Source organism: Vanacampus margaritifer, chromosome 1, assembly GCF_051991255.1.
Source record: "Vanacampus margaritifer isolate UIUO_Vmar chromosome 1, RoL_Vmar_1.0, whole genome shotgun sequence".
NCBI classification, from domain to species: domain Eukaryota; kingdom Metazoa; phylum Chordata; class Actinopteri; order Syngnathiformes; family Syngnathidae; genus Vanacampus; species Vanacampus margaritifer.
In genome coordinates, this window is record NC_135432.1 from 22,033,152 (window position 1) to 22,060,311 (window position 27,160).

A 27,160-nucleotide genomic window follows, 5' to 3' on the forward strand; every position below is an offset into this window, starting at 1 on the left:
AAAACAAAAAAGTAATATCAATTTACAACATACAATAACTTTATTCAGATTGCTTTTTAATCTGTCACAGCAACGATTTGAAAAGCATCAATTTGCCTGAAATTAAAAATATATATAAATGAGTTTTGCAGTTACACTTTATTCTAGTATGGCAAACATACTTTATAGTAGTAGAGGAGTGGAAGAGAAAAAAGTGAGCTACATGACTAGGCAGAAATGACATCAAGCTAGCGTCAACAAAAGTCTCTTATTTGACTTTTTCTTTCTTTTTAATTTATTTTAATATTTTCAACTGTAATGGAGTGTGGCATTCAAACCAATGCAACGCTGCAACTCATTATCAGAAGTTAAATAGAAAATATTTGTATTTTATTATATGGCAACGTTTGTTCTTTAACAGAATGCAGCTAACACTGTTAGCATCTCGGGTGAAAACTCCATTTGATTTGTAATTCCAGGCATACAACAATGGTTAATTTAGTATTCAAATTTAATTTTGAATGATTTTTTTTTAAACATGTTTGTCATGTGCCTGAGTATCTGTAGCAAGGTTGCAGTAAACACAATATATGATATGACAAAATATCTCATTAAAAGTGCACCACTGTTGGTTGAACTTGACTAATCAAATTATTTCATGGTTTAACTGTTCTTCTTGGAAACCGACATAAAAATCTAGATGTTGATACTACTATTTATGACGTCATAATCACATGAGCAGAAATATGACATAGCTATATGACCCCCTTGCCGTCTCCCAAACAATAACAGATTGGGGCTTTTCATCACTAATCACATACAGTTATGGGACTCTGCGGCCCGAATCGCTGTCTGAACACGTGACGCACAAAGAGGGGTGGGGAGGGGTGAGGCAGTGTTATTTTGATGTTGAACACGACCAGCAGCACAGAACACACTCGCAAGCAGGCCCGATAACATCCAAAAGTTGCTCATCTACATTTTTAATCCCAAAAAATAGGGGCGTCTGTAACATGGCTGCGTTGGGGGCTTGTTTTCGCTGAGGGAGCGGGAGCAGAGCAGCGGAAACGGGACGCCGGATGTAGAGAGGTCCGGTCCAATAAATAAGACATGAGGCTGGCTGGATGCACCGCGACGAGAGGGCGACAACCAGCCATGATGTGAGGCTCCCAACCTGACATGTTTGCTCGTTTTTGTGTGTGTGGAACGTGTAGCTTTTGACAGACTATCACACCCTCGAGGGGGAGGCGGCGCCTCGCCCGGGTGCTGGCCGCTTCGACGCCGCTGACAGGTCGCTGAGCTCCGCGGCACCGCGAGGCTCCGTCGTATATCAGCGAGGGACTTTTGCGGTCTATTTTGTCACGCGGATGGGGCGTTGAAATCACGGCAACAAAGGTGAGCAAACGTCTTTTGTTTCTTTTTTTGTTTTTGTTTTGTTTTTTAGACATTTCATTGTTTGCTGAAGATACTTGATTAATGATGTAAAGCCATTGCAAGGGTTTTGTTTCTGAGCTGCTCATGCAGTGATGGGCTCACACTTCAAAGTAGCATCAGGCCTGTTGAGTGACATTAAAGTGTTGAATAAAAAAAGAGGCCAACTTGATTTTTTTTAATGTACGTGTGCAAAGAGAGCATGCACTATTGTGCTTCTACTACCACATTGATCCCAGAATAACAACTGGGCGGCTCACATTTCCTTCCTCAAAAGCCTCCTACTCATCATCAGATCCTGTGGAACCCGATTGCTCTAAAATATGCCATACCTTACTTATCAATGCACATGAAATTGTATTTTCCCCTTTTTGCAACGAATCATACAAAAATAGAAGCTATACAGACAGTATTTATTGAATTATGCTTTATCTCTAATTAATTCTAATTAATGCTGTATTGCTACTATAGTATCATTACATTATAACATAGCTTAATTTCTATATACTTCATGAGATGGCAAAAGCCATCTCTGTTGTTTTTGTGTCAAGATATTTGCTAGACTGTATAATGGGGTTACGGTTCTACTTTTTTTGCCCTCCTTTTCTGCATACAAAGTGCAGACCCGTTTTTACCAACCTGTACTGAGCCAAGGCACACCAGCAAACAAAAATGCCACAAAAAAGTGGATACATTGGTTAAATATGTACCTTGTGCTGTCAAGTGGAAGAGCATTTCATGAACCTGCCTGTCAATCTATATCGCTGCCATAGATACGATGAGCAGATACATTATTTGCATTATTTGGAGTAAATGGCACAGTGGGTGACTGGTTTGCACGTCCGCTGCCCAGTGGAGTGGACGTGAGATCGAGTCCGGCTTCGGCCTTCCTGGGTGGAGTTTGCATGTTCTCCCCGTGGGTTTTCTCCGGGTACTCCGGTTTCCTCCCGCATTCCAAAGACATGCATGGCAGCTTAATTGACCATTCCAAATTGTCTATAGGTTTGAGTGTGAGTGGGGATGGTTGTTTCTCTTTGTGCGCTGCGATTGGCTGGCAACCAGTTCAGGGTGTACCCCGCCTACTGCTCATAGTCAGCTGGGATAGGCTCCGGCGCCCCCCGCGACCCTTGTGAGGACAAGCGGTTAAAAAAATGGATGGATGGATGAAATAAATGGTTACTTTTTCCAAACCAGCAAATTTGAATAATTTCTTAATAATTTCACACCGGTTGGGAATTAGTAAATCACTGCTGGAGACAGGAACTCTGAGGAGTGTCAAATTAATTTGAGTTCAGGACCGTAATCACTCAAATTTGATCGACATCAAGTGGGCCACACCATTATATTTGTGGCCTACTAAGCCATAAAACATTGCCATAAAGTCACAATTCTCATATATTAAATTAAGTACTTTTGGAATATAGTGACTTTTATTTCTTCACAAAAAATAGTGCAATTATAATAATATAATGATTCAGGGTTTTCATTTACACATGTGCAATATATAGATCAGAGTGACAATTTGGTAACTTTCATGCCACATTAAAAAGGTTGGTAAGGGGTGGAAATTTCCTGTAAAATGTCATATTAAGATGGGGGATTTTTAAAATATTATAAATTGGATACTTTCTATGAAAATGTATGGGAATTAAAGGGGTAAATCGCCATTTTTAGCCTCTCCACACTTAAACTGTACTACCACCCACACGCCCGAGTATTTTCTACGTAGCACCCTTCACTGTTGGCGCGATTCTAAAAATGCATAGTTGCCATAAAGTCACAGTCACAGAAAACGCTAAACAACAACAACATAGCAGTGCTAGCAATATTAAGCTAGCATTAGCACTGTAAACTAGCCAACTGTAGCCACAGCTGTTTGGGTGTATTTCTATGACTTATTTGAAATGAAGTTAATGTAACACTAAATTCTGCGGTTTAAAGTTTTATTTCCTGAGAATGTGATCAATTAAAAGTCAAAAAGAGGTGACAAATGTACCAACCTGTCAAGCAAAAATCTTGCTTCTGTTTGTTAGTCTTTGCCAGTTGTTCACAAACAAAGGATCGTCATTTTTTCTAACTTCAAATGCATAAAGTCTGATTGTTGTAGTTAGGATTATGCTTAAATTATTTCCCTTAACTATATTTAAATTCCATATAAAGAGCAAACATTCAATTTGATAAATTCCTGGTTCATTTCCATGGGGAAATTTCTGACTTTGAACATTCCTGGAAATTTGAAACCTAGCCAATAATTTTCATTGTATTTCTTAATGCCAAATGTATGCACACATAATAATATATAGAACTCCATAATGCTATACACTACAGTATCACAGAGAAATAAGTACATCATAATATATATTATGTAACAAGTGCAATGTACACAAATACAATGGGAGTCTAATCATTAGCTTAATGTGACCAAAATAGGATATCAATTATTTTCTGATGCCAGCCTGTTCTTAAATAATTAAATAAAAAACACACTTTGCTGAGTTTCTCAAGACTGAAAAAGCATGTCTCTGTGCCCAATGTGTGGTTCTTAGTTGATGTACTGTCTATTTGGGAACTTGGAATGATTAACAGCGGCCTCAGTACACACACAGTGCTGTCATTGGGTCAGAAAGGCACCGGGTCACCTCTGATTGGCCCGCTTTGTCCTTCTCCAATCCTCTTTCAGTTATTTAAGTCAATTCAACTACTGAGAAGCATTACTCTGTTGGTAAAGTATAACAGAGTTTGTGTCCCATGTCAGACTGGCTACAAATAGGTCACATTGCTGGTGTATCACCATGGCCTGGGCCATATTTGTGATTTCATTTTTTTTTTAATACATGTGAATTGTGACAGTTTTATAATTAAAGAATGTAGCCCTCGAACTTTCTCCTGCAACTTGCTTAGAAGATGCAATATTTTTAAGCTTATTTTTTCCTTGTTGGCATCCAAAAGAATAAAAACATCTCCAGACCACAAACATTTTGCTTGTTTGTTTTTATAGGAAACACATGCATGTGTGTGTGTGTGTGTGTGTGTGTGTGCGTGTGTGCGCGCGCACCCCAGCCCCAGATGGGCACAAGCTAACTCTGCAGCAAATATTGTTTTGCAAAAAGTGCCTGACTCGGTTTTGCACTTATGTCTATTTTTAGTTACAAAGTCTCACCATTTATAAATAACCCACAGACTTGGTGCTGGTGCCACTCACATGGTTAGACTGCTCCCACTATTGCGCCCGCTGCATGTTTTAAAGGCACCACCACACTTACAGTATTTGCTTCGATGATGCAGTGAGGACATCATACTTGTATCATAAGCCTTTTTAAAATGAAATATTCAGAGGCAAGGATGGAGCTAATTATGCTAAATTACATATATTATTTATGTAAGCATATAAAATAGTATCAATCTGTCGTCTGTTGCCTTCATTGGGTGATCTGGATTACAGCTGACTTTGTGTGAGCGGTGAAGTACATGCTGGACTCCTCACCAGCCAATCACAGGGCACATATAGACAAGCATCTATTCACACTGACATTCACACCTATAAACAATTTCGACCCTTGAACCTAACACGACTGTTTTTGGAATATGGGAGGAAGCCAAAGTACCCAGAGAAAAGTCATGCAGGTGCGGGAAGAACATGCAAATGCCACGCAGAAAGGACAGAGCTAAGATTCCAACCTCAATCCCCACGGCCCAGTATTTCAAAAATTTAAATCCAGATTTACAAATTCCATTTTCCTGATCCAAGGATCAAGATTTTTTTTTTATCCCGGTATTTCAATACTTTGCTGGATTGGATCAGAATAATCTGGATCATTTTTGGATTGAGATTTCCAAATCCATCCCGCCCCTAAAATTACCCTGCCCCAGGGGACAGAAAGTGTGTTCTGAAGACTTCAAGGCTATGATAAGCCCATAAGTACCAAATGCAAAAGGGGTGGTGGCCATTTTGCCACTTGCTGTCCAATGAAAATGACATCACAGTTGCTCAGGACAAATGCAATATTAATATGAGTGCTGTGTTTAGACTAGTGAAGACACATACAACATATTGTTAAGAAATTGTTGCTGTTAAATTTCGGGTTGAAGCAATTTGGATGTTTTTTTTGACATTTGTGAAATTTTGTAAAATAAAGTACATAATGAGGTTTCATTAAGAATATCTCTTTTTTACTATTAACTCATTCACTGCCATCGACGGCTTTAGACGTCAAAAATTCATGTTAACTATTTCTATTAGTTTAACATTTTTCCACTTTTGTTAACAAGAGTATAAAAAAACTAGAATTTTTTTTAATTGTCCATTTAGAACAGATTAAAAATTTGTGATTAATCATGAGTTAACTATTGAAGTAATGCGATTAATTACAATTAAAACTTTTAATCGTCTGATGACCTAATTTTTAATAATCTTTTCTTTAAATAAAAAAAAATATTAAAAAATATTAAAAATGAGGGCGTCAGGCGATCATTTTTAAAAAATTGTAATTAATCACATGACTTCAATTGTTGACTCACGATAAAGCAAAAATGTTCTATCTGGTCTAAATGTACAATATTTTTTTCCCTAGGTTTTCATACTCTTGTTAACAAAAGTGGGGAAAAAATGTAAACTAATAGAAATAGTTCAAATGAATTTTGGACGTCTATAGCCGTCAATGGCAGTGAATGAGTTAATTCCGGGAAATGCAAGAGATACTTATTTATTGATGAGGATATGTGAAACCAATACATGGAATCACAGTGTAATCCTACCCTGTGGTGGGATTAATTTAATGCTATTTTTCATGATCAAACTGATCCAGATTTGGGACTGAAGTTTTGAAATACCCAACTCGGGCTCAAATCTGGATTAAAAGCAGGATTGGATTTCAAAATGTAGATTTGAATTTTCAAAATGAAATGTGGTTTAAAATGGCCAATTTTCGATCCTATCTGGATTTAATCTAATCCATCAAATTTAATCCTGTTGGATTATGTTTGAAATACTTGGCCCAGAATTTTAAAGCAAACCTGTAAGGCTAACCTCTAAAATAGGACCTCTCAAAATAAAATTGAAAATAATTAGGGCTGCACCGCGCAGCACTGTGTACCCTCATGACAGGTTACCAGTTGATGTGCAGCTTTTGATTACTGTAAACTGCCCAACATACAATACACTTATGTTCAGGTGATAGCAGCTGTGGCTTATTTGGACCCTGTAAAAAGTGAAATCAATCTCGAAAGTGACCGCAGACCTGACATAGACAGGAACCAAAGGAGGGATGTGGGGGATGTTAACATCATTACCAATGGTTCATTCTGATAATTACTCCCAACAGTCCATCTCATTGGCTGAACAAGCACAGGAGTAGAGCACTGGAACTGGTTCACCTAATTGCATTGTGGGCCCAATTAAGGGAATCATTTTCATTAATTCCACCCTTGTTTTGATGTGAATATTTGTGACAAGTAGCATTGATTTTCCATTTCAGTGTTTGTCCTGATCAAGGTCCAAATAGATGCAGCAGACGTCATTTTCCAGTAACTTTTTGTAGTCTAAATCAGTGGTTGGCAGTCTTAAAACCAAGTGACATCTAAAGTAGTATTTAGCTAAATGAATAAATACATGTTTGAAAACTAACAGTTCTCGATTAAGATGAAATGCAAATGCATTGCACTTAATAGTTAAAAAGTTGAAGCCTCTGGAACAATATGCACATACAGTTTGAACGTTAAGTCCTGTGATTCACTAAAGGGAGCCCACATTGGAGAATCACTGGTCAAAATAAAACAATTATTTTTTTAATTTTATTTTTACATCCACAAAAGGTTATGTGAGTTAAATCTATTCATTTTCAGTCTTCTTCGTATACTTTGCTATAGGTATGCTCTATACCACCATAATTCCATGGGTGAAAATACAATTGATGTTGTTTTAGACTCTCGCTGTCTTTAGACTCGCGTTACAGATATGTTATTAAAACCGAAAACATTTGAAATTGTGAAAAAAGTGTATGTCTTCCTTAAAGTGTACGTATAGATAGTTGACTTTATAATTCCTTGTTTCCAAGGAGTTGGATCTCTGGACTCCTGTGAAGTTAAACCACCAAGTGAGAAGATCTGCTCAGCACGGAAGCACTATCATGTCAAAGCCAAAAGGTAAGCAGAGCTGCAGTGTTAGCACAGATTATTGTTAGCTAACAACATTGCCACTCCTGACCCGTCATAACTGGCACATACTCGAATATTTGAGTTGTCAACGTCTAGATTTGAAAATAATTCAAGATGATATTATGGCAACTGTACCGTAGATAAAAAGTGTGATTAACTCATTCACTGCCATTGACGGCTATAAACGTCAAAGATCTATTTTAATTGGCAGTGAACAAGTTAAAATACTCAGCATTATTCCTTCTTTTATTCTCCCCTGTCCTTTCCTTACAGGTCTCCATCATCCCTCCACCCACCCCCCTCCCTGAAGTGAATAGTGACAATAATAGCGGATCATGTGCAAGGCCCTCAGTTATCTGCCTGTATTATATGGGAGACTTTTGCACATGAACAACAAAGACTGAGACTTACTTGCCTCATTATACCTCCAATCACAAGAGATGGGACACTGGGAAACATAGCAGCCAAAGAAATGTCTGGCGAAGATATCCGGCAATTTTAAAGTGCCGTCATCTGTTTTCATTTCTTATTTTTATTTCCTTCCACCTGCTCTCTGCTCCAATCATCTGCTCCCTCAACACCTTCATCATCAGTTCCATAATCTTCACACTCAGCTGCAGCCTCCGCTCACAGCCTGTGACGCTGTGGTAACCATGGCAACAGCCGCCTCATCCCCCTCCCCGTCGCCATCCTCGCCAGGAACCAATGGCAGCGCCCGGGAACACCTGATGGCGGTGAGGCGCCGTAACCCTCACGGCCGGCCGTACACGATCGGGCCGGAAAACATGCGCTGCCTTTCCGGCTCTTCTTCCCCCGCGCCATCCGTCTTGGCATCAGGGGGCCAGCCGGAAGGGGCGGGGGTTGGGCTACAGCGAGCCAATAGCGACACTGATCTTGTAACGTCAGATAGCCGATCCTCACTAACGGCGTCGACGTACCAGCTTATCCTTGGCCATGGCCACCTCGTCATCTCGTGGGACATCAAGGAGGAAGTGGACGCCACAGACTGGATTGGACTGTACCACATTGGTGAGCAAACACGGAGAACACACGAGTTGCCTATTCTAAAAAGGTTTTTTTATGCACAAAGTCAAGAAGGCTGGTCAAAAGTGAGCTCTACATTCCGCCCCGTACTCCAGCGCTCTTGGGTAGTATTGATCCAGACCGTAAAGAAGGCTTACTGTAACTTTGGAATTGGGCCAAGAGATGAGGTCTGTCTATAGCTTGGCTTTCCCTCCATCCCATCGCACTCAAGCACTATCATCCGTCTGACATTTGTGTGTTGTTAACCACTGTGACAGCTACACATTTTAGCTGTCAGCTACAAAGCTCTTTATTGATGGTGACCTGACACAGGGCAATAGAGGGACTATGTATGCGCGCGTGTGTGTGTAGAGGGGAGGTTTGTGATTGATTAGTCTGATGCAAACCATTTGTTTTCCTATATCAAAATGACTACAATTAAAAATGTAATTAAAACCACAGTGGTGGCCGGTAGAAGTCTGAAAGAGAAGCAGCAAATTTTGCTTGTCAAATATTGCATTACTTTTGTTCAAACTAGCAGAGAAAGCAAATGACTTCTGATTGAAGACTGAGCTGCCCTTGATACAGTTATTTACGTGCTCTCCAGACGAGACATGTGTCGCCAATGTGTGGGACTCCAAGAACCGTGGCGTGAATGGCACTCAGCGAGGCCAAATTGTATGGAAACTGGAGGCGGGGCCTTACTTCATGGACCGTGAGTACCATTGTGCTTTACACAAGCAAGGTCACAACACCCACATGCATCAAAATACACAACAGTTCACGACATTCAGAAGCAATGTAGATAAAACAAAACTATCTTACAAGAACACAAAAAACACATTAACAGAAAACTTTAACTCATTCACTCCCAGCCATTTTCACTGAAGCAACCCCCTTCGCTCCCGGCTGTTTTACTGGATTTTGACTGATTTTGCAAGGCCCACAGAATATTGTGTTCTATTGCTATAAAAACATGGAACCTACCAAAAGAAAGATTGGAGTTCCTTATTTCATCAGGAAAAAAAGTATATTTCTATCTGTTTCCGTTTTGCAGCAATTAACATTAGAATATAGCTTAAGTTTAATCATTATTCACAAATCTGTTTAGAACTGTGGGTAAATGAGCTTGTTTGCAACATGGCCCTGGTTGATCTCTTATACTCTGTTTTGTAATTACTACCATTATTTCACCCGTTCTCGTTTAGAAGCTGCATTAAAGCCTTCTGTATGCTCTAGCATAAAAAAAATAAATAAAAAATAAACGTATTAATACGTCTTTGGGAAACTTAAAACATAAAAAATACAATGTTTTTATATGTTTTTAGAGCAAAAGAGTTAAAAAGAATAAAGTAAAGAAATCAAATTAGTTTTCTGAAGTAATTAAAAAAACATGATTTAAAAATGTTTAGAAGACCTTAATCAAAGGTATAGGAGAAAAAAAAAGCTTTTTAGCCTGGATTTAAAAGCATTTGGATGACTTCACTTCTGTTGGCAGCTTATTCCATTTGTGTGCACCATAACTGTTTACTTTGGACTCTGGGTTCCACCAATTGACCCAAGTCTGCAGATATCAGAAGACGCCTACTGGGTTTATATTCAATCAGTGGTGCATGGACATTTTTACCCATTTACCCCAAGTAATTTAAGCAATTTTATTATTTGAGAAGTGTGTATAAAATTGGTAGGCCTTCACATCGAAGAAGTAACTCTCAGTTTCAAAAAGGCTGCTGACCCCTGCTATACAGTTGTATTAACATTTAATGTGTCCACTCTATATGGCACACTTGTGCTCAAATTAAAGCCAAACTAGCCTGCACAAAGGGAAAGTGGCTAGTAATGATGCTCTGGGATGATGACTCAATAAACCTTGATTTACTAGCGCAAGGGAAATGTTTGTAAGTGAACAGAAATTCAATGTATACATTTATCTGCCAGATAAATGAAATGACTCAATACGTTATGTGTTGTCTCTCTGCAGATGAGACCAAGGTCTGCTTCAAATATTATCACGGTGTGAGTGGAGCACTTAGAGCAACAACACCTTGCATCACTGTCAAGAACCCCAGAGTGACGGTACAGAATTTGGTTTTACTAGTAATCTCATAACATAATAGTGTTTGTGGACGGTGGCACGGGCATTATTGCTTTGAACGCTACGGCTATCCGGCAATCTTCCTTTCATCCGGGATTGGGTTGTGGGGACAACAGCCGAAGCTCTGTCCAGCTCTTTCTGGGGGGGTTGCCAAAGCGTTCCCAGGCCATCCGAGCAATACAATAATAGTCTCACCACTGAGGCTTCCCCGGAGGCCTCCTCCACTTGGGGCTTGCCCAGGACATCTCACCAGGGAGGCCTCTAAACGACATTCTAAACAGAGAATTGATTGAGCAGTAAATCAAGAGCTTCACATTTCGGGTCAATGCCTTCTTCGCCACAAGTGACTGATGTGCCCGTCCATCCCCCGCTTAGGGCAGAATCTAAATAACATCTCAAATGAAAGCCTAACGAAGAAATATTGCACTTTATGGCCTAGTTTAAAACAAATGCTGCCAGGAGAGCTGCTTTCTCTAGTTCAGTCATTATTATGAGCAAAACTCTCTTTTAATTAGGAATTTTCATGACTCATGAGTCTTTTTTTCCAAAACACAAATTTTATGTTCTCTCTCCCCAGGTGGGCAGTGATGGTCAAATTGAGAGTCAGTCAGGGACAGAGCACTGTCGCAAACTGGTCAGCTTCACCCTCTCAGGTGAGAGGACTCATGTGAGCAGAGCAAAGGCCCCTGTAAATACGAACAAATGCAAAATGAGCTATAAGTGCACTTTGTCCACTGCAGACATCCGGGCGGTGGGCCTGAAGAAGGGCATGTTTTTCAACCCGGACCCTTACTTGAAGATGTCCATCCAGCCCGGTAAAAGGACCGGCCTCCCCAAGTTCACCCACCACGGTCAGGAGAGGCGGACCTCCATTATCGCCAATACCATCAACCCTGTGTGGCACGGAGAGGTTGGCAACTGGATGCATTGTGGCTCAAACCTGATGACGCGTTGATGGTCTGCCCTGTGCTCCTTTAGAAATACACTTTTGTGGCCCTGATGAGCGACGTGATGGAGATTGAAGTGAAAGACAAGTTTGCCAAGAGCCGACCAATCATCAAGCGGCTTCTGGGTCAGCTGATCGTACCGGTGCAGAGACTTCTGGAGGGGCCCACAGCGGAGTGAGTCCATACACATTGTGTGTTTAAACTATATGTCTCCTGTAATTTTTTTAAATGTATTAAATCCCGCTCTTTGTTTGTATACAGCCAACACCCGGTCAGCTACAGCTTATGTCGCCGCCTCCCGACAGATCACGTTAGCGGACAGCTGCAGTTCCGGGTGGACATCACCTCTACTGGACATGAAGGTGTGTGTTGATTTCACACTGTCGTGATGTTGTTGTTGACAAATCCAGCTAGAAGATGAGTGTTAAAGTATTAAACATTTTTTGATAATATGTTATATGTGACCTCACTAGTCTAAACATGACATTCTGATTAATATTACATTTGTGGAATGTGAGTTATGAAGCAAAATCCAGCCGTTTGTATCCATCTCAGCGGGCGGCCATTTTGCCACTTGCTGTCGATTGAAGATGACATCACAGTTGCTCAGGACTCAGGCAACGACCAATCACAGCTGAAATATTTTCTGAAGCTGAGCTGTGATTGGTTGTTACGTGAGACCTGAGCAACTGTGATGTCATTTTCACTCGACAGCAAGTGGCAAAATGGCCGCCTTCTGATAATGATAAAACTGTTGGATTTTGCTGCTTAACTTATATTCCTCTAACACAAAATCAACCAGAATACCGTATTTAGACTTGTGGGGCTGCATAGAACATATTATTGTCAAGAACAAACAATTCTGTTGACTTCCATTTTAAGAATGGCAGTGAAGCACAGAAAAATACCGGCAATGAAATCCTTGGTGGAGGTAATGTAACTACCAACCTTGTGTTCCTCTCCAGATGCAACAGGTACCATTTTGGGCAGCAGCGTAAACAGCGACCCTGGGAGCCCTTCTGACGATGAAGACCTACCACACCCCTCCTCATCTTCTCGCCTCGCATGCGGCGCTTCCCTCACAGGCCAGGACGAAAGCCCCCTGTTGGTCAACGGTGCTTGTTACTATGGCAACAGCAGCGCATGGCAGGAGGACACGATTATGGCGGCTGCGGGCGGCCACACCCACAGGCAAGTGTCCCTAAATGACTACTTGGACGCCATGGAGGCTTCTGGGAGCCACGTGGAGCGACTTCCCTCCGGGCCGTCGCCAAGACTCTGCTCCAGCTTTCCCACAGACACGCGCCTCAACGCGATGCTCCACATAGACTCGGACGAGGACGAGGAGAGCGCGGGGCAGCGCGGTACCCAGCAGGAGACAAGATCGCAAAGGACGGGAGATGCCGACATTTCCGATGGGAGCGAAAGCTCCAAATGTGAGCGCACCGGACCAGAAGCGGGCTCTCCTGGCGCTGAGGCGGCTCAGGCCCAAGGTTCAAGTAGTGCGGCAAAGCTACAAATGAATGAGGGGATGGCGATGTTCGACAGTGCAGATGCTGCTGGTGCATCAGCACCTGTTAGTGGAGAAACGGAAGACAGTGGTTCTCCTCAGGCTTCACAACAGGAGTCTGCAAGCGATTGCACATTTGGTGAGCAAAGTTCAAGGGTGAACACCAACCAGGACGCAGCCTGTAGTTCTTCATATAGCTGCGGGCCACTTTCACCCATTCAGGTAAGATACTGTAATATTAAAATTTAGGTTATAGAACGGTACTTCTGATTGTGTTTCGTCCAGCATAGAAGGCCGTACTGTCCTTGACTTTAAAGTGGAAGTCACCTTAATCATTTCTTGACAATAATGTGTTACATGTGACATCACAAATCTAAATATGACATTCTGATAAATATTACATTTGTGGAATAATAGTTATGAAGCAAAATCCAGCCAATTCACAGCTCAGCTTCAGAAAACAGGTGAGCTGTGATTGGTTGTTACCTGAGACTTGAGCAACATTGATGTCATCTTCAGTCGAGGGCAAACTGGCCGCCACCCGAGATGGATTTTGCTGCTCATATTACACTAAAGCAATATTAACCAAAATACTGTATTTAGACGAGTGGGGATGCATAGAACACATTATTGTAAAAAAAAAAATTGGGGGAGTTGACTTCCCCTTTAAAACACTGAAAAAGTCATTTTAAAAATTGCATAAGATATTATCAAAGACAGAAAAGAGCTGAGTCTCTGCAATAATTGAATTATTGGAATATCCATGTTGGATACCATCAAGCATCTGCTTTTTGTCCCAGGAGGTGGAGACAAGGACGGAAGTGGCTCCAAGGGCAGAGGAGGAAGGAGCGGAGTTGTCAAGCAGCAACAGCTTGGCGACTACTGCTATGACGACCGGGAGCGACGTCGGAACCTCTGATGCAGGTGGGTGGGAACTCTGCAAGCAATCAATTGATTGATCACTGAGACGTATCTTAATCGTGGAGATTATGTATGTGTATGTGATGTATCGACACACGCAAAATAATGAAATGATCTTAAGATCAGTGTTTCTCACACTTTTTAAACCAAGTACCATCTCAAAAAATACTTAATAGCTCTCCAAGTATCATGCATCAAGTACCAGGCATCATGAGCAGCAAAATATAGTAGCACAGTAGGCCACTTAAGCGTTCATTAAAAAAGAGAGCATTCATATATTTAACTCATTCACTGCCATTGACGGCTATAGGCGTCCAAAAATCATTTCAACTATTTCTATTAGTTTAACATTTTTTTTTCACTTTTGTTAACAAAAGTATAAAAACCTAGATTATTGTACATTTAGAACAGATATAAAATGTGTGATTAATTGTGAGTTAACTATTGAAGTCATGCGATTAATTACAATTTAAAAAAAATAATCACCTGAGGCCACAAATTTTTGATAATCCTTTCTTTAAAAAAAAAAAAGATTATTTTAAAAAATGTCTAGGTTTTCATACTCTGGTTAACAAAAGTGTAAAAAATGTTAAACTAATAGAAATAGTTAAAATTAATTTTTGACGTTTATAGGTGTCAATGGCAGTGAATGAGTTAATATTGTCAAGCCACTGTAACGTCAACACTGCACTTAAATATAGGAAAATAAAGTACTTTAATGATTCAATTAAATGTATTGGACATAAAGCGAAATTGTACCTAAAAAAAAATGAAATACAAGTGTATTGAATTTAAATGTTATTTTCAGCTGAACTGTACTTGTTGTTGCAGTGTTGTTTTTTGTGCGTATAACAGAAAAATAGAATTGTGACCAACTAAACTGACCCGGATTTGACACTGAGTAAGTAAATTTGTGGTCTAGACAATGATCTCATTAGAAGGCAGTACCGTGTGCCATTCTTTTTGATCCAGAATGTACCTAACTGGACCGCCGAAGAACTTCAATAAATAACCTAGACAACATGTCAATCCCTCTTTGTCTGCTGCAGGGGCTGTTGGCCCAGAAGTGCAGGGAGAGGAGGAGGAGGATGAGGAGGAGGATGAGCGAGGGGAGGTTTGGAAGAGACGCTCTGTGCAGGCCACTGAAGTTGCAGCTCACAATCAAGTGGCATGCAGGGCCAGAGAGGGACTGAGCGCGACGTTATCAGAGAGAGAACCCGGTGAGCTGACTATGAAAACAAAACACAAAGAATGATTACGTTAAAGCAAAATGAATAATTGATCTAAAGCTGTTCAAGTTTATCCACAAAGTACTACCGAAAAATATACTTAGCATCATTATAATGGGCAAGATTAAAATTCAGTAGTGATGAAGGCAAAAAAAAAAGGCAGAGGTTTTATTCTAAAGTTCAATATTATTGACACAAAGTAGAATTGAGCTGCACATAAATATAGGAAAACAAAAAACTGTACTTGAATAATGATTCACTTAATATTTATTTCATATAAAAGTAAAAAATGTTAACAGATGATTGTTTGAGAACATGCAAATAAAGTTAAATTATGTACTTGGCAAATGATTGGGATTAAAACGGGATAATAAAAAAGTTAAAGTTTCATTCTCGTACCACTAAAAGTTTGAGACTCACTGATCTAAAAGGTTTAGATCGTTCTTTCCCAGTTTTGTGTGAAGTGGTCAAACTGGGGGGGGAGGGGGAAACCAGTCATTATGCAATTCTACATTGTTTTAGGAATGATGGATGGTATGAAATGACTGGATCACTGTTAACTTAACTGCTCAATATTGTTTACTGTATGTAATATAAATGGTAACAAACATATTGTGTGTTTGTGCTTGCGTGGTTGCACAGTTCAGGTCAACGGCCACGTTTCTGTCCACACGCTGCCGTCTATTCGCCATGACATCAGTCGCTACCAGAGAGTGGACGAGCCCCTCCCGCCGAGTGAGTGCTCTTCAATAATTTTGTGAAAAAATATACAGTGGGACCTTCAAGGACAAACACAGTTAGTTCCAGGATGTTGCTTGACCTCCAACTTGTTTGGATTGGGAAAACCCTTTTCCCCACAGGAAGTGATGGGAAAAGATTGCGATATATAGTGACAGGCAAAACAATGAAATGCTCCTCCTCTAGATCTTACTCAGAGTCATTTTTAAGCTAGTAGATCATCATTAACTCATTCACTGCCGTTGACGGCTATAGACGTCAGAAATTCATTTGAACCATTTCTATTAGTTTAACATTTTTTTCCACTTTTGTTAACAAGAGTATGAAAACCGAGAACTATTATAGTCATGCGATTAATTACAATTAAAAATGTTAATCACATGATGCAATAAGAAAAAAAAGAAAAGATTATAAAAAATTAGGGGCGTCAGGCGATTCATTTTTTAAAATTGTAATTAATCGCATGACTTCTCCAGTTAACTCACGATTAATCACAAATTTTACATCTGTTCTTAATGTACAATTTAAAAAAAATCTACTTTTCATACTCTTGTTAACAAAAGTGGGAAAAAATGTTAAACTAATAGAAATAGTTCAAATTAATTTTTTTACGTCTAAAGCCGTCAATGGCAGTGAATGAGTTAATTCAGTATCTATATATTTTTTTTTATTTTGCTGTTGGATAAATATTAAATATATATATTGAAATATTGATCAGTTGGTCATGTGCATTCAAAAGTTTAGAGAATGTCAAATAAAGTTCACTAATATCAATACCAATATCTTGAGATTTTTTGAAACGAGATACTTTTAACCTATCAGAAGAATTACCAAAAGCACAGCTCAGTCTCCAAAGGGCATGTGTTTGCATATCAGACTGGGAGGCGCGGATTGACAGCCACGGGAGGATCTTTTATGTGGACCACGTGAACAGAACCACCACCTGGCAGCGGCCCACTGCCCCGGCTGCCCAGCAGACGCTCCAGAGGTCCAGCTCCATCCAGCAGATGGAGCAGCTGAACCGCAGGTCCACACCACTGAGCCCCTGAATGTCATCATCGCAGAACTTGTGGCATTTCTTGTTCCTGACTGTAACCATGATGATGAACACACTCGCCTTCAGGTATCAGAGCATCCGAAGGACGATAACCAATGACAGTAGAGCAGAGGAGGTGCCAGCCAATGAGCAGTCAGCGGACGAGACTGATCTGCACCCTGCCTTCTCAGGTTAGCATGAGGATAAAGACTCATTACATCTCTTGTTTTGGTTTTCAAATAAACAACACAATATATTAATGTAATGTTCTTTATATAGACCTTGTGTGACTGTTATTTTTCGCAGAGCTGCGTCGAGACAGCAGTGCAGCCCAGTCCAGCTCCAGATCCCGCCTCTACCTGCTACTCCAGTCCCCTAGTGCCAGGTTCCTCACCAGCCCCGACTTCTTCACTGTGCTGCATTCTAACCCTGTATGTGCAAAAAGGAATTTTACTTTTTACAATTTGTTTTTCTCATAATCATTCAACTTACACGCTGCTGCTGCAAATCAAATACTGTACATGAAATTATTTGAAATTGAGCTGGGCGTTGGGGACAGTGCCTTGTTCAAGGGCACATCGGAAGTAGATGGGAAACAGACTATAACTAGCTGCTTTTTTACATGTGTCTGCAGCAGGACTCAAACTGTGGTCCTTGAGGTTCAAGTCCTAACAGCTGAGCCTACTGCTTTACCACATAACCGTATATTACAACACAAGTGGCAACATTTCTCACATCCCTAGAATTTTAAAAACAGAGTAGAGATACTGACTCGCAACTTCTCTACCTACCGGTAAGTAAAAGTACTAAAGAAAAAAGACTGAAATGTACTTGAGTACAAAAGTCAAAATTAAAGCCCCTGTATGTGTATTTTAGCACCATCTAGTGGTGAACTAATAATTAAGTAAATTTAAAAAACGACTATTGATTTCAATAATATGCAAACAAATATGGTCCATCACATCCATGTCCATTATTTTTTTTTATATAATCGTAGGTCAAGTAATCACTAATTTTATTACATGGCTGTAGTCTCGCCGTACAAGAGGGCTGCCATGACTCACTGCTATGGATGCCAAAAGGACAACTTTGCGAACGTAGTTAGTAGAATGGTGCATCAATCGTGTCGGACCGAATGGGTCGACCGCCGCTTACCTTCTGCAGCTGGTGTCGGCAGGTGGTCGTCGCTACTGCGGTGATTTGGGCTCCCATCGCAAGCTTTTACTAGCTTTTTTTTTCAAGCTTCTCCCGCTAGCTGCTCTTGTTAGTTAAATCCGGCTGGCTCGGTCTTTCGGTGTCGCTTGCCGGGCTTCACACTGGCTGCCAAGTCGCCGTCACTCGCTCACGCAAAATAAGAATTGGTGGTAATTGCAAAGTATGGTCTCTCTGAGCCACCGTAGTAGTGTGCAGTGCTTCTGTGCTTCTAAATGCATGCATTTCGGCTTCATTCTATGCTATAGTGACATCTAGTGGTGAGTTTTTACACAGTGTGTCTTTAACTTATACTTTATATACAATAGTACCCATTATAACTTAACACACACACACACACACAAAGAAAATAGAAGTAAGAAGATGTCAGAAAAAAATACTCAAAACAAAAGAGCAGATAGAGTACCTGAAGAATCTACTCAGGTACTTCCCACCACTTGACTTCCATCCATTCATTTTCTGTACTGCTCAATGCTTATCCCAACTAGGATCAATGATGTGCCTGTGACCAATCCCAGCTAACCAAACTCCTCCTTTTTGCCACTTCTTTTTTGCCAGAGTGCCTATCGCATGTTTACCACCAACACGTGCTTGAAACACATGATCAGTAAAGTGCGGCGGGACACGCACCACTTTGAGCGCTACCAGCACAACAGGGACCTGGTGGCCTTCCTCAACACGTTTGCCAACAAACAGCTGGAACTGCCTCGAGGCTGGGAGATGAAGCACGACCACACCGGCAAGGTGGGCCATCATCATCATCATCATCATAGCTTGCATTGTCTTTACTGATATGTAAAAATGAGATGACCAGAAGTGTGTTGTCGCACAGCCTTTCTTTGTGGACCACAACAGCCGCGCGACCACCTTCATTGACCCTCGGCTGCCACTGCAGAGCTGTCGACCGCCGAGCCTCTTAACTCACCGCCAACATCTGACCCGCCAACGCAGCCATAGTGCTGGTGAGGTCAGCCCACGACGCCTGGTAAGTCCTGCAATTGTTGTCACCGCAGGAACTGCATTTTCCTATTGTTGCTAAGACGCAACCCACTTTTAGTTTTAAGAACAGGAAAGAAAATGTTCAAAAATAGCTTTTGAAAATATGGATGTATATTAGTGCTAAATGATTTTGGGAAACAATCTAAGGTCTGGATTGAATAAAAGTGTTGTATCCAAGTCCCTGCTTTTCTGGCTGCTTGTGAAAGCTAAGCGCTAAGCTAACTTGCCCCGTACTAGCAGCTACGAGCTGCGCGGTAGTAACTAATCCTTGCCTCTGTGTCGCCATAATTGTATAAGATAGCGCCACGTATAGACATCACAAAAAGTGGACGAGGAGTAGCGTGGCATGCAGCATAGCAAGCAAGAACATGAGAAAATGAACAAGCTAATGCTAATCGCTATGCTAATGGGAAATTCAGAGTCACAAAAGATCAGAAATAGTACTTAGGTTTACAGTACACTTTTCACAGATGTCTGGCTGGAAAACGTGTTAACATGGAGATCTTACATGAACCCTGTTCAGGTCAAATTGGACCATTTTAAAATCAAATTGAAATGATCCCACTCTGCAGGTGGGTGAAGAGTCCCGTCATGCCGGGCCCCCCATTTTGCCGAGGCCCTCGAGCACCTTCACGTCCGCCAGCAGGGGTCAGGTTCCAGATGTTGTGCCAGTGGGTCGGTATCCAAGCAAGTGCCACAATAAAAAATGGACTTCCGTTTGTTTGTTTTGACTGGTTTTGTGCATTTTTGTCCTCCTGTAGCGTACAATGACAAGATTGTGGCATTTCTACGGCAACCCAACATCTTTGAGATTCTACAGGAGAGGCAGCCAGATTTCCACCGGAACCATTCACTCAGGTAGTAATCTTGTAGGAAACGGGCTATAGATGTGTGCGTTTTCATGTTGCCGCGACAACAGGGAGAAGGTCCAGCTGATCCGCACAGACGGCGCATCAGGATTGGCGCGGCTGTCAGGAGACGCCGACCTCGTCATTTTGCTAAGGTGACGCCTTCCTCCATGTCCTCTTTTTCCGTCTGCTTGTTGGCTGACTGTTTTTCTCTCCTCCGCAGTCTGTTTGAGGATGAAGTCATGTCCTATGTGCCGCCTCACGCCTTACTGCACCCCAGCTACTGCCAGTCACCTCGGGGATCTCCCGTCTCCTCCCCGCAAAACTCACCCGGTAATGTCAGTGCATCAAGTCGATACTTGCTAGCAGCATTAGCAGCAATGCTAGCTGTATTGTCAAAAGTTAAATAAGAGACAAGAGATCAACATTTCATCAGACTACATTGTGTGTGAGAAAAACAAACAATTTTTGAAGCTGGCATAAAATGCCCCTTTTTCTGTCTTGCAGGTACTCAGAGAGCAAACGCCAGAGCTCCGGCACCTTATAAGAGAGACTTTGAGGCCAAACTGCGCAACTTCTATAGAAAGTTGGAGACCAAAGGCTACGGACAAGGACCGGGGAAGCTCAAGTAGGTGATGCTTGTGAATGAATGAATGAGTGAGTGAGTGCTCATGATTGACAAGATTTGTACGCGCGTGGCAGGTTGATCATCCGGCGCGACCACCTGCTGGAAGATGCCTTCAATCAGATCACGTGCTACTCACGCAAAGATCTGCAACGCAGCAAGCTGTACGTCAGCTTTGTGGGCGAGGAGGGGTGAGTAAGTCGTGGCTTGATGCCAACAAGCATAACGTCACTAATGTGTGTATCGTTTGTTCTTTCCATATTAAATTAAAAATCAAAAGATGAAAAGGTGACTTGTTTTGCTTCTTTTCCAGCGTAAGTGGGGAAGATTCTAACTTTAAGAAGTGAGAACTCCCTGTGGACTGTTGAAATACTGATGCAATATAACGAAACAGTCGTACTGTGAATATTTAACATTAGATTTTTTATTTTTTTATGTTCACATTGTGCAAACAAACTAGCTGGAAAACAAGCTCAAAAAGCGCCTTTTTCATATATTGTCAGTAGTAGAGTCAGCAGCGTGAGCGCCCACTTTTTAAGGCAAAACTCTTTTCCATGGTCAGCAGAGGGCATCGCCAGTCCTTAAAATCACATTTGTGTCATTTATTTGTTCCACTGGAGCGCAGTAAGTCATTGAACGCTGCTGTCGGAAATGAAGAATAATGTATGAAATTGCTCCCTTGTCCAAAAAATGCTAAATTATATAAATGAGTAGCTAAGTTTATAGTGAAAACCATTTTACACAAATTGTATCATTACATCTAATAAATAACAAGAATTCAAAAACATTATTTCAAATGGCCAAAAGTAGCCATGATAGAGGCAAAAGATACAATTTAATGTCATCATATATTATTGTTATATTTAAAGTAGCACTAAGGAACTTTTCAACCTTAACTCATTCACTGCCATTGACGGCTATAGATGTCAAAAATTCATTTGAAATTTTTCTATTAGTTTAAAAAAAAATTCCCACTTTTGTTGACAAGAGTATGAAAACCTTTTTCATAAGGTGAGTTTTTTTCTTCATGAGTTTTTTTTATTGAAACATTTAGAACAGATATGAAATTTGTGATTAATCGCGAGTTAACTAGTCAAGTAATGCGATTAATTACGATTAAAAACTTTAATCGCCTGACGCCTGGAATTTTTAATAATATTTTCTTTCTTTCTTTTTTTTATTCATTCATTGCCGTTGACGGCTATAAAAATCAAAGATTCATTTGAACTGTTTCTATTAGTTAAATATTTTTTTCCACTTTTCTTATCAAGAGTATGAAAGCCTAGATTTTTTAATTGTACATTTAGAACAGATAGAATTTGTGCTTGATCGTGAGTTAACTAGTGAAGTCATGCGATTAATTACAATTTTAAAAAAATGATCGCCTCTTGCCCCTAATTTTTAATAATCTTTTTTTTAATGGATTTATGGCAGTGAATGAGTTAATAAAATATTTTCATAACTCTTCTAATGAAACTTAAAACTAGTTGAATGGTGCCTTTGCCATGGCCTGAGGGGGTCTGTATCATTTTTAACGGCACTTAGAAACTTTGAGGAGGATGGTAGGAACACTGCCACACACACAAAAAATGCTTTATGTCACTTTCTCCTTTCCCCATTCGTTACAAAGACAGAAGTCAATGTGAATATCAACAAACGATTACGGCTTTCCTGGCACAAGCTGCAAAACAACTGAAAAGTTTTGTCTGAGGAGACAAAAAAAAGAGAAAGGAAAAGGGAAGCTACCAAAAAAGGACAGTCAAGGATCAACATTGGCAACATTCATCACATTACAGCTAAAGTAAAATGTTTTTTTTTTTAAAGAAGTGAGGTAGACACAAATGGAATGCGTAAAACAAAAAGAAAAGCAAAAAATGTCAGGTTTGAGCTTAAATTTAAAAATACAAAATAGAAAAAACGGTCTCCAACATGAATTAGATTTGAATATAATTGCTTTGTTTTCCATTTTGTCTTATTGATCTAAGCCTAAAATTGTATTATGAAAAATCTGACTCATTTTTTGTTGCTGTCACTTTTTCATTTTTGGAACGTGAGCAAAGGATACATGAATTGTTAAAAACTAAAACAAAGAAAACACCCAAGGGCGTAAAAGCTTTTTCAAGAGGTACGTTTCTTGCAGACTGGACTATAGTGGACCTTCCCGGGAATTCTTCTTCCTGGTCTCAAGAGAATTGTTCAACCCTTACTACGGTCTCTTTGAATATTCGGCCAACGACACGTACACGGTCCAGATCAGCCCCATGTCGGCCTTTGTGGACAATCACCACGAGTGGTGAGTTGTGCATTTGCACTCAATCTGAATTTTTGTTCTCAAACTTTCATTTAGGTTACATTTCATGTGCAATACATTTAAACTGAATCAATATTTATATAGAGTTTTTATTTTCTTGTATTCATATTCAGATTGAGCATAAACCTCAGTAATTGTTTTAATTAACTACATCTACAATGCTACTTTATTTTAATGTTGGTGCAAAATGTTGATATTTGTATTTATTTTAGGTCGTATAAATCATTCTAATGTCTTCCCTGGGCTCAGGTTTCGCTTCAGCGGTCGCATCCTGGGTTTGGCTCTGATCCACCAGTACCTTCTGGATGCCTTCTTCACGCGACCATTCTATAAAGGATTATTGCGCATGTATGTATGCGGGAATCACGCGAGCATGCAACACAACATTCCCACATGAAGGTCTTTTATTTTGTTGCATGTAGCCTGTGCGAGCTGAGCGACCTGGAGTATCTGGATGAGGAGTTCCACCAGTCACTTCAGTGGATGAAGGACAACGACATTGAGGACATGCTGGACCTCACCTTCACTGTCAATGAAGAAGTGTTCGGGCAGGTCAGAATACAAGTTTGCCTTAAAAAAGAAAGAAAATTAACAATAAAAGTAGTGAGAACTAAATGAACGACTATTGATGCTAAAAGTTAGCCCGCCAATGTTAGTTTACCAATATATGTTAGCATTAAGCTAGGGGAACGTTTTCTCAATCTCATTGTGTATTTTTTATTTTTTTTTTAAACAAGTTTGCCTTTAAAAAAAAAGAAGAAAATAAAAGTAGTGAAAATTAAATGAACGACTATTGCTGCTAAAAGTTAGCCCACCAATGTCAGTTTTCCAATATATGTTAGCATTAAGCTAGGGGAACATTTTCTCAATCTCATTGTGTATTTTATTTATTTTTTTAAACAAGTTTGCCTTTTTAAAAAAAAACAAAAAAAACAATAAAAGTAGTGAAAATTAAATGAACGACTATTGATGCTAAAAGTTAGCCCGCCAATGTTAGTTTTCCAATATATTAGTGTTAATTAGTGTTAATTAATGTTAGCATTAAGCTAGGGGAACATTTTCTCAATCTCATTGTGCATTTTATTTATTTTTTTAAACAAGTTTGCCTTTAAAAAAAAAAGAAGAAAATAAAAAATAAAAGTAGTGAAAATTAAATGAACGACTATTAATGCTAAAAGTTAGCCCGCCAATGTTAGTTTTCCAATATATGTTAGCATTAAGCTAGGGGAACGTTTTCTCAATCTCATTGTGCATTTTATTTATTTTTTTAAACAAGTTTGCCTTTAAAAAACCAAGAAAACAAACAATAAAAGTAGTGAAAATTAAATGAACGGCTATTGATGCTAAAAGTTAGCCCGCCAATGTTAGTTTTCCAATATATGTTAGCATTAAGCTAGGGGAACGTTTTCTCAATCTCATTGTGCATTTTATTTATTTTTTTAAACAAGTGTGCCTTTTAAAAAAATGAAAATAAACAATAAAAGTAGTGAAAATTAAATGAACGACTATTGATGCTAAAAGTTAGCCCACCAATGTCAGTTTTCCAATATGTGTTAGCATTAAGCTAGGGGAACGTTTTCTCAATCTCATTGTGTATTTTATTTATTTTTTTTAAACAAGTTTGCCTTTTTCTTAAAAATGAAAATAAACAATAAAAGTAGTGAAAATTAAATGAACGACTATTGATGCTAAAAGTTAGCCCACCAATGTTAGTTTTCCAATATAAGTTAGCATTAAGCTAGGGGAACGTTTTCTCAATCTCATTGTGTATGTTATTTATTTTTTTAAACAAGTTTGCCTTTTTCTTAAAAATGAAAATAAACAATAAAAGTAGTGAAAATTAAATGAATGACTATTGATGCTAAAAGTTAGCCCACCAATGTCAGTTTTCCAATATATGTTAGCATTAAGCTAGGGGAACGTTTTCTCAATCTCATTGTGTATTTTATTTATTTTTTTAAACAAGTTTGCCTTTTTTAAAAAAAATTAAAATAAACAATAAAAGTAGTGAAAATTTAATGAACGACTATTGATGCTAAAAGTTAGCCCGCCATTGTTAGTTTTCCAATATATGTTAGCATTAAGCTAGGGGAACATTTTCTCAATCTCATTGTGCATTTTATTTATTTATTTAAACAAGTTTGCCTTTAAAAAACAAAGAAAACAAACAATAAAAGTAGTGAAAATTAAATGAACGGCTATTGATGCTAAAAGTTAGCCCACCAATGTCAGTTTTCCAATATATGTTAGCATTAAGCTAGGGGAACGTTTTCTCAATCTCATTGTGTATTTTATTTATTTTTTTAAACAAGTTTGCCTTTTTTAAAAAAAATTAAAATAAACAATAAAAGTAGTGAAAATTAAATGAACGACTATTGATGCTAAAAGTTAGCCCGCCATTGTTAGTTTTCCAATATATGTTAGCATTAAGCTAGGGGAACATTTTCTCAATCTCATTGTGCATTTTATTTATTTATTTAAACAAGTTTGCCTTTAAAAAACAAAGAAAACAAACAATAAAAGTAGTGAAAATTAAATGAACGGCTATTGATGCTAAAAGTTAGCCCACCAATGTCAGTTTTCCAATATATGTTAGCATTAAGCTAGGGGAACGTTTTCTCAATCTCATTGTGTATTTTATTTTTTTTTTTAAACAAGTTTTCCTTTTTCTTAAAAATGAAAATAAACAATAAAAGTAGTGAAAATTAAATGAACGGCTATTGATGCTAAAAGTTAGCCCGCCAATGTTAGTTTTCCAATATATGTTAGCATTAAGCTAAGGGAACGTTTTCTCAATCTCATTGTGCATTTTATTTATTTTTTTAAACAAGTGTGCCTTTTAAAAAAATGAAAATAAACAATAAAAGTAGTGAAAATTAAATGAACGACTATTGATGCTAAAAGTTAGCCCACCAATGTCAGTTTTCCAATATGTGTTAGCATTAAGCTAGGGGAACGTTTTCTCAATCTCATTGTGTATTTTATTTATTTTTTTTAAACAAGTTTGCCTTTTTCTTAAAAATGAAAATAAACAATAAAAGTAGTGAAAATTAAATGAACGACTATTGATGCTAAAAGTTAGCCCACCAATGTTAGTTTTCCAATATAAGTTAGCATTAAGCTAGGGGAACGTTTTCTCAATCTCATTGTGTATGTTATTTATTTTTTTAAACAAGTTTGCCTTTTTCTTAAAAATGAAAATAAACAATAAAAGTAGTGAAAATTAAATGAATGACTATTGATGCTAAAAGTTAGCCCACCAATGTCAGTTTTCCAATATATGTTAGCATTAAGCTAGGGGAACGTTTTCTCAATCTCATTGTGTATTTTATTTATTTTTTTAAACAAGTTTTCCTTTTTCTTAAAAATGAAAATAAACAATAAAAGTAGTGAAAATTAAATGAACGACTATTGATGCTAAAAGTTAGCCCGCCAATGTTAGTTTTCCAATATAAGTTAGCATTAAGCTAGGGGAACGTTTTCTCAATCTCATCGTGTATTTTATTTTATTTTTTTAAACAATGCTAAAAGAATGACTTGTCTTGTGTGACTGCAGATAACCGAGCGGGAGCTGAAAGCTGGCGGAGCCAACATCCCCGTGACGGAGAAAAACAAGAAGGAGTACATCGAACGCATGGTCAAGTGGAGAATCGAGCGTGGTGTTGTGCAGCAGACAGAAAGTTTGGTCAGAGGCTTTTATGAGGTATGAGGAAGTTCATTTGGACGAAACCTTCACTGGCTCACGCACAACTCGCTCTCATTTGGCGTTTTGGGGCTTGGGCAGGTGGTGGACGCACGCTCTGTGTCGGTCTTTGATGCCAGGGAGCTGGAGCTGGTGATGGCGGGCACGGCAGAGATCGACTTGTCCGATTGGAGGAACAACACGGAGTATAGAGGAGGTGGGCGTGGCCTGGACAGATGTAGTGTGAAAATCTACAGGTCCACACATAGTGAATTTCATATTTGTTCACAAATAATTAACTCATTCACGCCCAGCCATTTTCACTGAAGCAAGGCCCACAGAATATTGTGTTCTATTGCTATAAAAACATGGAAGCTACCAAAAGAAAGATTAAAAAAAAAAAGTATACTTCTATCTGTTT

At 39.2% G+C, this 27,160-nt stretch overlaps 1 protein-coding gene across 5 annotated transcripts in view; it reads left to right on the plus strand.

Annotated features, from left to right (window-relative positions):
* The first annotated feature begins 872 nt into the window (after positions 1-872).
* Positions 873-27,160, plus strand: part of hecw2b (HECT, C2 and WW domain containing E3 ubiquitin protein ligase 2b) — a 28,859-nt gene continuing 2,571 nt past the window's right edge. Inside the window, exons 1-30 of one of the 5 annotated variants that reach the window (XM_077583435.1) lie at positions 873-1,139; positions 1,204-1,374; positions 7,464-7,551; positions 7,837-8,592; positions 9,194-9,301; positions 10,568-10,662; positions 11,259-11,334; positions 11,422-11,591; positions 11,660-11,802; positions 11,890-11,990; positions 12,594-13,360; positions 13,939-14,062; positions 15,109-15,279; positions 15,931-16,023; positions 16,903-17,053; positions 17,150-17,253; positions 17,369-17,493; positions 18,833-19,018; positions 19,107-19,259; positions 19,846-19,948; positions 20,035-20,131; positions 20,193-20,276; positions 20,345-20,454; positions 20,629-20,749; positions 20,824-20,937; positions 22,887-23,039; positions 23,307-23,405; positions 23,480-23,609; positions 26,614-26,760; positions 26,842-26,956. In XM_077583435.1, the coding sequence (XP_077439561.1) occupies positions 8,217-8,592; positions 9,194-9,301; positions 10,568-10,662; positions 11,259-11,334; positions 11,422-11,591; positions 11,660-11,802; positions 11,890-11,990; positions 12,594-13,360; positions 13,939-14,062; positions 15,109-15,279; positions 15,931-16,023; positions 16,903-17,053; positions 17,150-17,253; positions 17,369-17,493; positions 18,833-19,018; positions 19,107-19,259; positions 19,846-19,948; positions 20,035-20,131; positions 20,193-20,276; positions 20,345-20,454; positions 20,629-20,749; positions 20,824-20,937; positions 22,887-23,039; positions 23,307-23,405; positions 23,480-23,609; positions 26,614-26,760; positions 26,842-26,956 (4,216 nt within the window). In that variant the 5' untranslated portion in view covers positions 873-1,139; positions 1,204-1,374; positions 7,464-7,551; positions 7,837-8,216. Of the gene's footprint in view, positions 1,375-7,463; positions 7,552-7,836; positions 8,593-9,193; positions 9,302-10,567; positions 10,663-11,258; positions 11,349-11,421; positions 11,592-11,659; positions 11,803-11,889; positions 11,991-12,593; positions 13,361-13,938; positions 14,063-15,108; positions 15,280-15,930; positions 16,024-16,902; positions 17,054-17,149; positions 17,254-17,368; positions 17,494-18,832; positions 19,019-19,106; positions 19,260-19,845; positions 19,949-20,034; positions 20,132-20,192; positions 20,277-20,344; positions 20,455-20,628; positions 20,750-20,823; positions 20,938-22,886; positions 23,040-23,306; positions 23,406-23,479; positions 23,610-26,613; positions 26,761-26,841; positions 26,957-27,160 lie in introns of those variants that run through there. The other 4 variants (XM_077583429.1, XM_077583421.1, XM_077583445.1 and 1 more) reach the window with 4 other exon arrangements.